Consider the following 17,839-nt stretch of genomic DNA (forward strand, 5'->3'; position numbering starts at 1 on the left):
TTTTCTCAATTAGTTCCCTCCCCCCGCCATCTTGTTTACATGTTCTTGCCTCTGATAATAGCCCACCAAACAAAACTAGATCTTTATTACAAAGATAATAAGCCGAAAGGCTATTTTACCAGCGAATTTGTTAATTGAAAGGGAGATGGTAAATCCCGTTTTATTTTATAGCCGGGTACGAAACTCGGGTCGAAATCCATCGACATCCATAGTTTCAATGCAGAAAAAACAATCAGCGGAACCAAGTGTAAATGAACACTTGGGTAGTACAACACCAGGGCAACTCCATGCAAAGGTGGAGCAAGCTCCGTCACTAACTTTAATATTCTCTCATAATGTTAAACCCAACTCCTAAGAGATGTATATATAGTGTTTTACATTATGAGAAGAGGTCACTACCCAGACCGGTTTCAACCTTTTTTGAGGTCTCATCAGTGAGTAGGTAGACCTGGAATATCAAGGTTTTAAGTGAACCAAAACTTACATACCTCTACTATCGAATTACCGAAGTGGTGTACTATAGATTGTTAAATATTGTTAATTATTACAAAGATAATAAGTCAAAAGGCTATTTTACTGGCGAATTTGTTAATTGAAAGGGAGATGGTAAATCCTGTTTTAGAGGTATGTAAGTTTCGGTTCACTTAAAACCTTGATATTCCAGGTCTACCTACTCACTGATGAGACCTCAAAAAAGATTGAAACCGGTCTGGGTAGTGACCTCTTCTCATAATATAAAACAGTATATATACATCTCTTAGGAGTTGGGTTTTACATTATGAGAAAATATTAAAGTTAGTGACGGAGCTTGCTCCACCTTTGCATGGAGTTGCCCTGGTGTTGTACTACCCAAGTGATCATTTACACTTGGTTCCGCCGATAGTTTTTTCGGCACTGAAACTATGGATGTCGATGGATTTCAACCCGAGTTTCGTACCCGGCTATAAAATAAAACGGGATTTACCATCTCCCTTTCAAAACTAGATCTTTTTTTCAGACTAACACTTACCTCTAGCCTTTCTTGGCACCAATACATTATATATGTAGCTTGTTTATCCTCAAAAGATATGGTAAGCATAATGTTCTGCTTGAAACATTATTTTTCACTTGTCCAGCTACTAACTTCATAGAAATTCTAAATCTGTCTCTAGCCTTAGAATACTGTTCTTTGGAGTGATGCATGAAAACCTCATGAAAAATTCTTGACATTATCCAAAGGAGAGCAGTTCAGTTAATCCATGATCACTCTTTCTGCACACAGCTAACTTATGATCTCTCTCTCTCTCACACACACACACACACACACACAGATAATGCTTACTCTGACCCTGTCTGCAAGGACTTCCATAGGTGGCAATTCACCATTTCCCAATTTCTTCTAACTCTTCAATAACACAACCAACAGATACCTAACATTTGCTTACAATTTAACTGGCAACTCAGCAAACACGATTTTCTCACTTTCATTCCATCTACTTCTGTTCTCTGGAAGTATTTCCAGAGGACTACAACCTCCAACTGTCAAAAAAGAACATCAACAGATTCTTTCTCTTTTAACTCCTCTCAAGTACTACTAATTTGCTCTAGTTCTGGAACCTCTTGTTTACAAAACATATGACATATGTCAGTTGATGGTTTGATGTTTTGACATATGACAAAAAGTGCTTGTTTACAAAACTGACATATGTCAGTTTTGTAAACAAGCACACAAGAAGTATTTTTGGATACCTCTCAAAATGAGAGATATCCAAAAAATACACACATTTCTCAGCATCTATAAGGTTTATTAAAATATTTTTTTTTTATTATAGAGAGTAACCCACCAAGTTTTCATGAAGGTTAGTAAAGTTCAATGTGGGCACCTTTTGTAGCTCAAAGATATCAAAATGATACTTGAGCTCTTGCCAAGTGTTTTCCAGTATCTCAAGCATTATTAGGGCAACTGCTGCAATGATACGCTGTTTCAAACCATTCAAATCTCACATTTTTCTCTGGCACACAGTCTTTAATAATTCTCAATGCAAAAGAAGTCAAATGGAATCATATCCTGAGATTTATGCGGTCAGGCAGTTGGGCCTCCTCTTCCGAACCAACATCCAGGAAATGCCTCATTCAAAAATCGTAACATCTCGATGTTAGTGTGGTGGAGCATCATCTTGCTGAAATATGAAAACTGACTGAATCTATGGAACAGCAAAGATCTGCAGCATGTCAAGGTAAGTGTGTGCTATCACTGTGGACTCTATGAAAAAAAAAAAAAAGGACTGATGATGCTATTTTTATGCACTCGAAACCAGACATTGATTTTGTATGTCTTTGTTTTCAGTCACTTGGTGAGGCAATTCTGCTAACTTTCCTGCAAATGTGAAAGGTTCATTCATTCATCACTGATGAACAAAAGATCAAAATAATTGGGGTTGTCAATGAGCTCGTCAACTCAGCAGTGAAATCAGCTTTCAAGGGGTGATCATCTCTGGCTGTAGGTGTTGAAGAAGTTGAAGTTCCTTTGCATGCAAATGGAGATGCTAGTGAACAATGTTGTCAACTGTTTAATGAGGAATCGGCAGTTCATTACTAGCCTGTCCAATTACCTTATGCGGGCACCTAAAGAATGACACATGCACCTGATCTACAGTCTCATCAGTCATATGCTTTTTTGGGAATGTTTTCCAGTTTGTAAAACTAAACTTCCCATCTCTTTTAGAGTCTTATTCCACTGAAGATTGGATTTTCATGTGGGTCGATCCACATTCCGTTCCCACTGGGCACACCACCGAACATGTGTCTTCTTCTTTCACTCTGCCTTATCCCATGTTAAACGGGGTCGGCGCACCAATCTTTAACCTTCCTCTTCCAAGTTCTCCGGTCCAGAGCATCCTTCGGACTCCATCCTTTCTCCCTAAGATCTTATCCCTCCACCTGAGCTTGGGCCTGCCTCTTTTCCTCCTTCCCTCCAACTCCATATACTCCACTCCATTTACCAACATACTCCTCACCCTTCCTCTCAACATGTCCAAACCACCTCAGCCTACTTTCTTGTATCTTCTTGCCAATTGGTCCCATCTTAACCGTCCCTCTGATATAGTCATTCCTTATCCTGTCCTCCTTTGTCACACCACTCATCCATCTCAACATTCGCATCTCCGCTACCTCCATCTTCCTCTCCTGTGCCTTGGTTATAGGCCACATCTCCGCACCATGGAGCATCGCTGGCCTCACCACCATCTTATAGAGCTTTCCTTTCCTCTTACAACTCACTCTCTCTTGTTGCACAGGACCCCGCTCATCTTCCTCCAATTCATCCAACTGCATGTTATTCGGTGCTGTATTTCCTCATCCAGGTCACCATTCCTCTCGACAACCGACCCAAGGTACTTGAATTTCTTCCCTGAAATTAGCCTTTCACCCTGGAGTCGTATGACGATATCGTCGTCACTCCCCGTTGACATATATTCAGTCTTCACCCGGTTAATTCTCATGCCGCTCTCCTCCAATGCCTTTCTCCACTCTTCCAGGGTATTTTCAGCTTCTCTCGGAATGATTCGCATAGAACAATGTCATCGTCAAACAGCATGCTCTATGGTGCCTCCTTCTTGACATCCTCAACCGAACATGTGTAACTGATTTAAATTCAGCTAACCAAAGTGCACACACTGCACCTGTTGCTGTGGTATCCACAACTCAACTGAGGCAATAGCTGTTTTTGTGCATGGGTTACTACACATGCACAGAAGTGATCTTGAAAGTGTAACAAAACAAATCTTGGAGAGATTTCCTATTGAATGAGCTTCAGTTTGAGAAAATATAATGAGTGGTTCTCACATTATAAGCCGTTATTTTTGGATACCTCTAGCCCGGACAATCTCTACATCAGATTTGTCCCAGGAAAATAGACTATTCCTCAAGACGTTCAGTTACATGGCTGCAGTTTGCTACATAATCAGTCAGACACTCATCAGACACTTCTGTTTCTTGACTTTGATGTATCAGAATGAGTAAAAAGTGCGACTTAAGTGACTTTAAGCATAGTATGATTGCTGAGAGCAGATGTGTTGGTGCTAGTATCTCACAAACATCTACTCTTCTACACTTTTCATGCACAATAATGTTTAAGGTATATCAGCAGTGGTATAATAACCAGACAACTTTAAGCCAACAGTAGTCCTGTGGGGGATGGAAACAGCCCAATAATGCAAAGGTCAGAGAAGAATGCAAGGATTGTGAAATGTGATAGGAGGACCACAACCAGTCAAATCACAGCTCAGTACAACAGTGGTGGTTAGAACATCATCTCAAAGCACACAATTCATCATACAGTGTCACAGATGGAGTACAGGAGCAGACAATGGGTCCCAATGCTGTCAGCTAACAAATGGAAGATGCAACTTCAGTAGGCACACCGGACAGCATTTATGTCAGTTGGTTGGACAAGTCCCAGTTTGCACTGTATTATGCTGATGGCAGAACCTGAATATGGCACCAACAACATGCAGCAACGGACCTTTCTTCTCTACCTCTTAGCTCATAACACTTTATAAGTCTCAAATCCTACCAACCTTGGAGTACTGTTCCCACATTTGAGGTGGAGCACCCAAAACCATCCTTAATATTTAGAAGAGGGCAATCTGCTTAATAGCCGACCCTACCCTCACAAACTCCTTTAGGCCACTTTACTATAGGCACTGCTTCTCTGAATTGGCTGCTACCATTCCTCCATTTTCTTCTAGACAGAGACTTAATAAGAAACATATACAGAAATTATATTTATTCAGAGCTATCTAAAGGAGGATGGAAAGAAGCATGTTAAGAATAAATCTCAAAAAACTACAAACAGAAAACAAACATAAAAGGATGACTGAAGGTAACAAAGATTCAAAATGGAGATGGGTTAGGCATCTAATGAGACTAAAAAATAACCACTGGACAAAAACCTACTTGAAAATGGGAGGACAAATAATATTCATGAGTACTACATTTATAAGTGTAAAAGAAGATAGAGGATAACGGAAAGATAACAGAAAACCTTCATTTCAACAGTAGAATGAGAACAATTGATAAGAAAAAAAAAGATCCACATACTGTTGCAAAAATTATACATATCCTCATCTTTCTCGGATAAGGCATACCAAAACCGCTGAAATACTATGTCATTTCTGCATTTGAGGATTCTCTCAATCAGGAGTTCAGGATGTATATACACAGTTGAGTGGGTGAATACCAGAATATAGCATGCTAAAAATAAACTTCACAGTCTCAGTTTCAATGGAAAGGCTGCTAGGCACAAGCCAAACATAACTCAAACAATGCTCAGGTTCAATTTCATGGTTACAAAACATTAAAAACTATGGTGTGGAGCAATGAATCAAAATGCATGTTTTCAAATCAGATAGTCATGCCTGTATACAGCAATTGCCAAAACAAAATTTACAAAAGAGGAGTGCTCTATCAAATTAAGTATAGCGGTAGTGCAATAGTGTGTTGACATGACAGCTCTCATGGTTTGGAGAAAGTCCCCTTGCCACAGAGGATATAAAAATAAATATCAAATGTTACAGTAGAACTAGCTATTTTGTACTGCCTGCACCATCGTGGTAGCTCTACAGAAACAACATTATCAACATGATAATGTATCATGTCATACTAAAGTTAATTCAACAAGCCCAACTCATCTAAGTTCATTTTAAGAAGTGCCTGACATTTTGGTAGAGGAATCAGACAAAAAACACCAAAGTCCATTTATTTATTGACATTTAATGGAAAGTGCTATGAAGAGGAAAATCTGATCAAAGCTAAAGATGGGGCCAACAGTTCACTGCAATTTGTAAAAATAAAAGGTTTTTGTGAAACACTGAAGTGTCCATACAAGGAATTCAAAAAATCTTCAAACTAATGGATAGGATTAAATACAAGAAAAACTGTTATCTGAAATTCTAAACTTATTTCCAAAATCTTTTCAAAATCTAATCATACAATCTTCACCTTGATATGTTCATTAACCAGTGTATTATGCAAAATTCTGTACAAAAATTTACATAAAGAAAACTTTTTTAACATTCTAATTAAATAAATTTAATTACCTGGGTTAATGGTTTCAATTCCTGCACAGTCAAAATCTTGAGGCTTCAATACAAGCACAACATACAGCTTCTTCTCATTGTAATCTGCCCTCTGTTTAAACCATGAAAAGCAAACTTGAAAAATGAATAAAACTGATATGAATATTAGAATTAAAATTTATGTTTACAATTCCACAAAAGTAGTGGTATTTTTCCCTTGCGTAATGACAAAGTTTTCTCATTTCAAACATATGGCCAAAATAAATCACAGACTGTCAGGGTTATTTGATGTAACAGAAATAATAATGTGGACAAGTATTATTATGGAAAAATTCATTACTTTTTTGCAGGATGTTTTTATTTTCTTACTTTAAGCTCGGTTCTTGTCATATTTTGATTTTTATGGAAGGACATATTTTGACCACGAACATACCTGTTGTTAAATTGTGAATGAAAATATTTGTAAATAATAATACTTCATTCATAATTAACATGACCTACCATATCATGAGCAGGACTTATTTAAATTATCTCTTAGTAGCTGTATAAATTCCATTTCCTTCCTGCGATGTACCCTTTCTTCCTTCCAGTCTATATCTCCATATTTGAAACCGTCCCCATAATCACTTGACCTGTACTAATTTGCTAATGCATGTCTTCCAGATCATCCATGGAACTCCTTGGCCTATAGCAACAACTAGTTGTATATTTTGTCTTACTGGCCTTAATCTCACACCAGACTGCTTCAAATGAGACTGCTTCCCTAGTACCTTATGGCCTATAGCAGCAACTAATTTTATATTTTGTCCTATTGGCTCCAAACTCACACCAGTTGACTCAACAGAACTGCCATCTACTCAACTGACTCCTACTGTTGTTGGTTTCATTTCATCTGCTATCATCAGGAGTATCCTACCCCTGTCTTGTCTACTCTCTCTTCCCTGAAAATACTAAACCATCCACATTCTGTCCCTGTAACTACATCATCTGCTGTTAGCCAAGTCTCACTAATGTCTGTAACTTTTGGCAGGTTGCACTAACCAATGCCAGAAACTCATCCTTCTTGTTACTGATACTTCTGGCATTAGTATATAGCAGGGGTGTTCAACCCGTTGATTGCGGAGCAATTTTTGGTTGATCTCTTGGTATTCCTTCTTTCTTACAAATTTAATTAAAACTGAAAACATAATATTTTATTTATCATTATTTTGTATTATTTTTAATTCGTTTTAAGTTTATTGCTATTGTTTATTTATTTTTCGTTAAAATTGTCAAATCAGTAATTTTCTTATAAGTCCGGGTAAATGAATTAATTTGGATCAGTGGAAGTCAAACAGCGAGTCAAGTGAATACGATTATAAGGAAAGTGTAAAAACTCGATTATAGCTTAAATCTTAAATATTCCAAAGCACATTGCGTCGATATTTTACTTAGGTTAAGTCCCATCTGAATATTGTAAAAAAAATAAACTTTGTTTGTCTCAGTATAGTTTGTATTAGATATTTTTGTAAATAACATCTATCATCTCTTTTGAAGGTAACTGTATATACTGCTTTAATAAGAATATGTTAGAGTGTTAAAAACAAAGGCAATGTTTTTGTCGCCGAAGCTGTATACAGCCGGCATTAGAAAGACTGCTATTGAAACTTGTATGTATGAGAAAGGCTTGCAGGCTCTAAGTGTAAACATCTCTGAAGTCAGTCAGAAAGAGTTCAAACAACTTTCCGATAGCCGGCAACTTACAATCAAAAGAAAGCAGAGAAGAACCAAAGGTGTGCCAAACTTGAAACTTAAGATGAAAGACTCATACCAATTCTTTGGGGGTTGCCAAACTTCATGCGAGGTCTCAGAGGAGGCCTTATAAAAAGGGACTGAAGCAAGCAGAAGGGGTCCCAGTTCCATAATTGGTGTCAGAGAGGAGGCTGTCTGGTCCAGAGTCGCCGTCAGAGAGACTGCCTGGATCCACATTGCTTGAGAGAGGAGTTTCCTGCTTCCAGAAAGGAGCTACTCGGTTCGAGACGTCACTAGAGAGAGAGACTACTTCTAGGCTGCAGACAAGGTTTCAAATTGCCGAAAGGAAGAGTTCCAATTGCCGGAGAAAAGTTTCCAGGCCAGGTTAATGTCAGGCAGTCACCAGTGTTGCGTTTTCATTACAATTTGATGAATCAAACGACTTCACTGATATTGCTCAGTTAATGGTATTTATTCGCATGGTATTTCAGGATTATTCAAGTAAAGAACAACTTTTGAAAATTATACCATTATTGGGAAGGACTAGGGGAGAAGACATTTTTTCAGCATTTGATGAATTTGTGAAACAACACAAACTTCCGCTTTTTAAACTTGTGTCTATTACTACTGATGGTGCTCCTGCAATGATAGGTAATAAATCAGGCTTCATTTCATTATGTAAAAACGATGACAAATATCCAGATTTTTTAATGTACCACTGTATTATTCACCAACAAGTACCGTGTAGTAAAAGATTAAACACAAAAGATGTTTTGGATATTACATTTAAAATTGTAAATTCTGTTCGAGGAAAAGCCCTGCAACGACAGTTATTTAAATTACAGGCAGATGATGATAGGGAACTTATGTTGTACAATAATGTTTCCTGACTCAGCAGAAGTCAATTTTTAGAAAGATTTCTTGTATTAATTAATGATATAAAAAATTTTCTTGATGACAAAGGAGATATTTATCCACAATTGAGTGATAAAAGATGGTTGTTACACTTATCAATTTTAGTAGATTTCTGTACGAAATTAAGCAATTTAAATTTAGAGTTACAAAGTAGAGATAAAAATTTAATTGACATGTTAAGTTCAATAAAAACTTTCCAACAATACTTACTTTTATTAAAGAAAAATATAAATGACCACGAATTTAAACATCTCCCATATTTATTAAAATTTTTTGAACAAAATCAAGAAATGCTTCGCTATGATTTAAAAGAATTTATTCGTGAAATAGAATTAGTTGAGGAAGAAATAAATTCAAGATTTAAAGATTTTAATAAAACTGAAATGATTGTATCTTTTATCAGTAATCCATTTTAAGAAAACTTGAACATCACAGAAATTTCAAATAAAATTAGTGGGCTGTTTGATACAAACCAAGCTGAAGTAGAACTTGAGATAATAAACATTCAGAATAGTTTACATTTAAAATCAATAAACAATGAAGTCATTTGGAAGTATGCACATGAAAAATTCCCAATATTAACTGATATTGTACGAAAAATTCTGTCGTGTTTTGGATTGACATACTTGTCGATTTTTTGATCGACAAGTATGTCGATCATAAAAAATCAATTAAGAAACCAAATTACAAATGATCATTTGGATGATTGTCTGCGATTGGCCACTTTTTCATATCAACTTGACTATGAAAATATTGCGAGGTCCAAACAATACCAAATTTCACATTAACTTTTTTTTTAATCAACCAGCGTTTTCTGTGACTTATGAGTTTGTAATCAATCTGTTGTTTTTTCTAACTTTGGTTTTCCAAAATAGAGAAATAAATATTTTATTCCAATATATTTGTTTTTTTTTTGTTGTATTAAAATAATTAAAAGTGATAAATAAATTTTTAAATGTACAAATGAAGTTTTTAGTTGTGTATTTTTTTTTTAGTTGTTTATTTGTGTGTAATCAGGTATCAGGTTGGGGGAACGTGATCTATATAAGAGAGTAGATCGCCGAATAACTTTTTATAGAAAGTAGCGTGCATAGTAAAAAAGGTTGAACACCACTGGTATATAGAAACTGCAGCATCCCTTTAGGTCCCCCACCCATCTTATCTTTACTTCCTGAATTGACTACTTTATTTAATATTTTTGCTTGAGAGACTAGATTCTGCACTTGGTTATTTTCACTCTCTCTCATCTCATGGATGCGTTCTCACAAACTCACCTGCTTCCACCCTAATTGCTTAAGTTTTCCTGAATTTGCACTTCAGCATGCTCAATGAACAAAGCTCTCTGTAGACACCTAACACCAAAACTATTTAAATGCAGTCCATCAGCATTATACGAATCTTTCACAGATCTGAGAGTTCTGAGAAAATTTATGGTCTCAACAGATGACATCAATAGCATAATTATATTAAAGATGAAGGAAGATATTTAATAGGAAGATATAATACTTGACATTGTTAGTGTTCAAAATGTGTAGGCTGGACTAGTCTAAGGTGATACATTATGTAAACAGAATTATTATTATTATTATCAGATCTCCATGGAATCAGAGAATCATTGTGGGAAATTGGGAAATACACACTATTATAAACACAGACTTCATCAAGCCATACCTTCAACTCAATCAGTAGGTCTACATTCACAGCAGACACAAGCAGTTTATCCCACTCACAATCACTCTCCACAAAAAGAATCTGCTCTGCACTCCCCCCCCCATTATACAGTTTACAAAGATGACCTCTCGTTCCTCCCTCCCTTTCCATTTCATGAAAAATTTCTTCCAGGTTATCTTGGTAACAACCAGTGACCAACTTACATATCTCAATCATACCCCCCCCCCTTCCTCCTGTTTAGGAAGCTTTGCAGATTACATTCCCTCAATTTGTTTTCATAGTCCACACACCAAAGACCTGTTTTTTAGTGTCTTTCTCATTAATTTTCTTTTCTGTTTTAGCAGGTATATTGAAATATTTTCTCAGGCTACCTAAGGAAGATGATTAACATTACAGTTTATTACTTCTGTTTTTGAGGGCTATCCTCTTTTTTTTTTTTTTTGTTGAAACAGGTATGCTGAAAGGTCTCTTTTTAATGAATTGTTTTTAACATCTACTTTTAAAGCCCTTCTGGAGCTGTTAATGAAGTTTTTTTTTATCTTTACTTGCCACTTATGAATTTAAGCAAATTTGGGGATAATGCCTATACCTAATGCATGACTTATGAAGATAGCATATCTTTTTATTATTATTATGTTTAAAATATAAAATTAAAATAACATACTTTTAAACAAATCGTTATCATGAGAAATAGTGAGAACTTCAGAACAAAGATATCTAAAAAAAATTACATCCAGGAAGCAATGAATAAATATTTACTTAATATTTGCATAAACAGTAATCTACACATGATGATGTGTAGATTGCTGTGCTTAACGATAGTTTTGTTATCTGAGTTAACTTGGATGATGTTTACTCTTATAGTTGACTTCAATGAAGAATTGGCAAAATGTTTCAAGTTGGGGATGACTCTCTCATCTCTTTTATAATAGATTAATCTCCTTCTTTCTCTCTCTCTTGATCATTGAATGATTGGCTTTTGTCATCATATTCCTTTAGGTTAGTAAAGAAATAGTGATGTTTAATACTTTGAATAGTAATATTTATTATACAATCCTAAAACAGTTCTTTTAAAATGAGTTGTTAAACACTACAAAACCTATGCATGTTATACTTGATTTTCAGAGGTGTTGAGTTTTTTCATACTAACAGATGCTGTTATAATAGTCTGAAATTTTGGGATCACGGTCCTTTTTCATTATACAAAACACTGATAATCATCAAAGAAATGATTTGTTATAGTGTAAGTTTTGTTGTAGTGAATTCCTTTTAGAAGAAAAAATTGACCCTATAGAATTTTAGTTGAAACTTTTTAGAGATGAACTTCTTCATCAGATGGCTTCCATTATAACAAATACAATTATAGCAAATACACTTACTCAGTGTATTCACAGTATTCATTATGAGAGTAATTGTTAGTTGAAGAAGGTCATCTTTGTTCTTCATATGTTTTGGTTTTGATATTATATTTTATTTTGATATATTCATTCTTTGTTAACCTAACCTGAGAGTACAGTGTTGGATTGTAACTTCTTCTCAATCACGTTTTATCGTCTTACAATTTTCTCTTAGTATTTAACTAGTTGTGGGCTGATATATCAATGTCGAATATGAGGAAAATTTATATTATACTGCACCACTCCATATTCTGAATTGCAAGAGCAACTTAGATAAATCACCCTTCAACTGTACTAGGTTATCATAAGCTGATTTTAGGACAAGGTTTTTATTTTTTATTACATAAGGTTCCTGCTGAGATTCGTATTATTTTAAAGAGCGGTGCATTGAAACAATCACGCAAATACAAGATTCAATTCAAACAAAATTATTTAATGCAGTGTCACATAAATTACATCATAACACAGCATTCCAACAGGGACATTACAGTTAAATTTGTAAGAAAGAAGGAATACCAAGAGATCAACCAAAAATTGCTCCGCAATCAACGGGTTGAACACCCCTGCTATATACTAATGCCAGAAGTATCAGTAACAAGAAGGATGAGTTTCTGGCATTGGTTAGTGCAACCTGCCAAAAGTTACAGACATTAGTGAGACTTGGCTAACAGCAGATGATGTAGTTACAGGGACAGAATGTGGATGGTTTAGTATTTTCAGGGAAGAGAGAGTAGACAAGACAGGGGTAGGATACTCCTGATGATAGCAGATGAAATGAAACCAACAACAGTAGGAGTCAGTTGAGTAGATGGCAGTTCTGTTGAGTCAACTGGTGTGAGTTTGGAGCCAATAGGACAAAATATAAAATTAGTTGCTGCTATAGGCCATAAGGTACTAGGGAAGCAGTCTCATTTGAAGCAGTCTGGTGTGAGATTAAGGCCAGTAAGACAAAATATACAACTAGTTGTTGCTATAGGCCAGGGAGTTCCATGGATGATCTGGAAGACATGCATTAGCAAATTAGTACAGGTCAAGTGATTATGGGGACGGTTTCAAATATGGAAATATAGACTGGAAGGAAGAAAGGGTACATCGCAGGAAGGAAATGGAATTTATACAGCTACTAAGAGATAATTACTTGAGGCTGCATGTGATGGAGGGGACTAGGAGTGTGTGTGTGTGTGTGTGTGTGTGTGTGTGTGTGTGTGTGTGTGTGTGTGTGTGTGTGTGTGTGTGTGTGTGTGTGTGTGTGTGAGTGAGTGAGTGAGAGTATCGGACTTGGGCATAAGATCAGAAGAGCTATCCATAACCAAGGTGCCATACTGCCTCCAATTGATGAAAGTGACCATGCAGTCATGACTTGGCAGATTGTAAAACATGAGGAATATTTCTGTCGAGAAGGGAACTACAAGGCAGGTGATTATGACAAGCTTAGGTGAAAGTGTATATCTGTGCCATAGCATAAAACACTGCAGATTTGATTTGATTTCTTTTTTTGTTGCAAACACATCAAATGTGATACTGTGCCAGGACATAGGTAACAGCAATACACATGGTAATTGGATAGTAGGACAATCACAAACATCCATGCCCTTGACAAGATTTGAACCTGCAGCCTCTTGGCTGGAGGGTGGATACACTAACCACTCAGCCAACCATGCCAACTAAAACAATGCAGCGTAAGGATGTTAGTAGTGCATGAGAGATGATTAAGGGCATCTAGAGGAAGCAGTATTAAATTGTATACTTAAGGTAAGGAGGGTTAATCAAGTAGGAACTCATGGACAGTATAAGGCTCAGGCAAGAAATGTGACCAACATGAAAAGGAAGGCAAAATCAGATTACGACAAGAATCTAGCTGAGCAGGCCAAAGGTAATCCCAAAGAGTTCTTTTGTTATGCTGCAAATAAGAGGAAGAATAACTGTGGAAGATTAACCTTAATGAGTGATAATGGTTACGAGGTGACAGAAGCAGATAAAATATTTGAGTTACTGAGTGAACACATTGCAAGGATATATCATCCTAGTGAGGTTACTGCTTTTACATATGTGACAGACACTAATGTGGGAACAGAGATGGATGAATTCCAGGTTCTTAGGATATTGCAGAATCTCAATGTAAATACAGCTGTGGGATTAGATGGGATATCAGCTCAGGTTTTGCGAGAATGTGCCTCTGTCTAAACTCTTTAAGTCTCGGATCAGGTAGAATTCCAAGGGAGTGGAAAGAGGGCAAAATAATTCCATTGCATAATGGAGGTTCTAAGACTGCTATGTAATAGTGAATTGTAGACAAATCAGTATCTCAGACATGGTGATAAAAGTACTGGAAAAATTGGTCAAAAAGAGAATTCAAGAATGGATGGATAAAAGTATGATACTGTATGAAGGGCAACATGGTTTTGTGAAGGGTCGGTCATGCCTTAGTAATTTACTAAATTTTTATAATAAAATAATAGCTGAGTTGGATAAAGGAAATGGCTTCACAATGATCTTGCAAAGGCATTTGACAGAACATATGAAACTACTTTGTTACACAAATTAGAACAAATGGGGATGGATAAGATACTGGTTAAGTGGATAACATGGTGGATGCTGTACAGATATCACAAAGTGGTATATGGAGGGACATATTGAGGTGAAAACAGGTGACTAGTTGTTGCAAGGTTCAGTGCTAAGAGCATTGCTATTTAATTTGTACATAAATGATATAGGAAATGATATACCTGAAAGGAAATATTCAGTCGTTTGCTGCTGATGATGTAAAATTAGGTAGAGTAATATTAATCAAGATAATAGGTGGAGAGCTTGCAGGATGATTTAAATAGGCTGTCACAGTATGAGCAAAAGATAATTGGTGTCAGTTTAAAGTGGAGAAATGTAAAGTTCTGCATTTTGAGATAAATAGAAGCTACATATCAGATTGATGAAACTGTACTCCAAGAAATAGACGTGGACAGAGTCTTAAAGTTTAGAGGACATATTGTTAAGGTAGCCCAAAAGATTACTTGGCTCTGGAGGAACACATTAAGAAATAGAAATATTCCTCTTTATAAGGCCTTGACATATCCACATCTGGATTACCGTACTCAGGTCTGGTCTACTGGGTTTCTTCGGAATGAGGAAGCAGTGACGAAGGTTCAGAGGTGAGCAACCAAGATGGTGAGTAATCTGTGGAATTATGAAGATAGATTGAGGGTGTGTGGATTGCAAAAGTTGGTTGATATGAGAAAAGAGGGGACATGATAAAAACATTTAAGTTGCTTAAAGGGTTTTATATGATAGATGCAAGGGAAATGTTTCAGCAATTCGCTAGAGGGACCAGAACAAGGAGTCATCCTTGGAAGTAAAAAAATGTAAAAAGAACTACAGCAAGAAAACTAAACAACAGAATGGTTTCCAAATACACACTCAAAAATAATAAAAATCACATTAAGGCCATAGCCATTCCATATCTTAAGGGGAATATCAGAAAATATAAATAGAATGCTACACAAATGCAGTGTTTAATTTTATGGGTAGTTTAATTGACCTACTAGCTGTACCAAAGATCCTGTACAAGTAGTGTATACCTAGATGGACTTGGGGGGGGGAGAATGAATAGAGGTCTTCTCTCCTTCAGAATCCAACTCTCAAGAAGCATGTGACATGTTCGGATCAGGGTGGTAGTAGCTCACTTTCTGCAAACCTATTTGGCAAAGTGAGCGAAATTACAGGTAATTTCATCCCTGCATATCACCGAACGTTCCACTTTTCATAACAGTTTCTTTAATTGTAACTAATCCCACACTGAGGAGAGGGGGACAGGTGACCTAGAATGTCTTTTCAGAATATATTAAAATAACAAAAGAATGATATATTTGATTATTAATTACTATACTTGCTATACTAAAAGATATAAAGAATACCAATATAAAGAAGAGAAAGAATAGCTGTGAATAAAAATACTTTCAGTACCGTAAAAATGGATTATGAATATATGTGATAATATATATATGTGCACTTGTGTTATAAGAATCTTGGAGCAGAATAAAGAATATGTGATCCCATAAACCCTAGACTTTCATATTTGCATTTATGATGAAAAAAAAAACTTATGAATAAATGCAAAGGGATTTGTTTTCAAAATATAAATCATTAAAAGCCACTATACTGCTGATGCAGAAACAAGTAGTTTTATGGTCACTGAATAAGGTATAGAGACAATTTGCAATCTGTGTAATATATGTGTCAACAAATAGCGTAATTAGAGATGATTGGGATAAAAATGGCACTACCTAATGGAATACTTTCCCCTGCCACAGAAACTATGCTGCATAGACTCAATCAAAACTGTTTGTTGTACAACCAAACAGTGTATCTAACTAAAAAACAATTGTCCTAACATTTGTCCAAATTTTCAATTACATGTAATAAATGTTTATTCAATTGCATTTGAAATTGTCGATGTAATTAACAGAGATCACAAATGCTAACCTTCAAATAAAATTCTCTGAAAGGATTGCAACTAATGTGGCATATAAGCTTTGCATCAGTTCAGCCCACCTGCACAATGCGAAGTGGCAAACAAACGGTAACAAGAAGTCCCATCGGTACAATACACTAGTGAAACACTTCCCAACATGAATGTGTTAAACCACTTATAAAATTAAGCATTGCATTTACATAGCATTGTGTTTCTGTTTTCTGATATCCCTATGGCCTTAATGTGATCTTTATTATTTTTGGATGTGTATTTGTGTAGAATTCTGTTGATTAACTTTCCTGCTGTAGTACTTCATCATGAAGGTTGTTTTGTTGATCATAAATTAGTAATGTTTTACAAACGTTTTACTTATTTGATATCCATTCTTTAAAGCTTGCTCACTAGAGCAATTGTTAAGGCTTTATTTTTGAGGGTGTTAATGAAATCTAGTTTCTGTGTTGGATGGTGGCAAGAATCTTATTGTATGGATTGGGCAGAGTGTAGGCTTATGGTAGACAGTGAAAGGCACAAAGTCTGAGAGTTTACAGAGAGAATAACCTACTAACTTATCAAGTGTTGCTGCTAGTTTTTTTCTTGACTAGGTGATAATTAGGGCTGCTGACTGCTTCTACTTTTGGCCATGGTATGTTATTTTTGCATATTTCAGGCAGACTGACCTAAGTAACTTAACTTTTCTTTTTGATGCATTTCTATAATTCCAGATAAAACAAAGACAACTTATATTCAAACTTCAAGGAAGGATTAAAACAAAGAAATGAATACACAAAATTTCAGGGGATGAGCATAAGAACAACCAACCTATCTAATCTGTCCAAACACACTCTCAGCAATGGTGAACTCTTGCCTCTTAAGAAAGGCTCAAATTACATGCGAGCACAAATGCCAACTAATAAACTAAATTTTATTTACCACAATAAAAGAGGTCTGAAATCCCTGTATCAATGTAGTTAATAAAATATGATTAGACACCTCTTTTCTGTGCATCTCCATTTGGTTAAAAATGACAATAACATTATCTTTCTCTGATTTAGTGATATCTTCAGTTTTAGGGATTTAATGGCTGTTATATCTGCCATAGTGAAATTCCTCACTAGTTTAATATTATTTAGATTGTTAGATGCTTCTAATCATACTTTATCAGCCGCATTGGTGGGGAAGGATTTTATCCCCTTTCAACTTGGTAAATAAAATCGAGGTTCCTAACTGACATTAGTGCTAACACATAGTTTAGGTCTTTCTAAAGAAGCAAGAGTTCACCACTGTTGAGGGGCGTGACTGAAGAGGTTGATAGGTTAGTTGTTCTGCTCATTCCTTGAAAGTTGTTTATTTCTTGTCTTTGATATTTGGCTATAAATTTTTCTTTGTTTTTATCAACAACAACAAAAAAAAAAAAAACAGTCAACCTTCTGGAATGACATCAGGATAAAGAATGGTTCAATTCTTAAGGTTAAATTGATGATTAAATATATAAACTAGATATTTACTTACTGGCAACAGAGTTTTATTTACTGCTATTTGCTAGAAAAATGAGTACAGCGATTAAGTTTAGGGTTGCCTGCAGCAATTGTCATTATATCACATAA

General features: G+C 35.8%; 1 protein-coding gene across 1 annotated transcript in view; it reads right to left on the bottom strand.

Moving 5' to 3' along the window:
- The window catches only part of LOC150102777 (SID1 transmembrane family member 1-like), a 582,520-nt gene that overhangs the window by 478,740 nt on the left and 85,941 nt on the right, over positions 1-17,839 (bottom strand). Inside the window, exon 6 of the mRNA XM_090399394.1 lies at positions 6,078-6,168. Within this exon, the coding sequence (XP_090255520.1) occupies positions 6,078-6,168 (91 nt within the window). The remainder of the gene's footprint in view (positions 1-6,077; positions 6,169-17,839) is intronic.

The sequence above is a fragment of the Typopeltis vanoorti genome, chromosome 10, assembly GCF_054136105.1.
Source record: "Typopeltis vanoorti isolate ZY-2024b chromosome 10, IOZ_Tvanoo_1.0, whole genome shotgun sequence".
Lineage (NCBI taxonomy): Eukaryota > Metazoa > Arthropoda > Arachnida > Uropygi > Thelyphonidae > Typopeltis > Typopeltis vanoorti.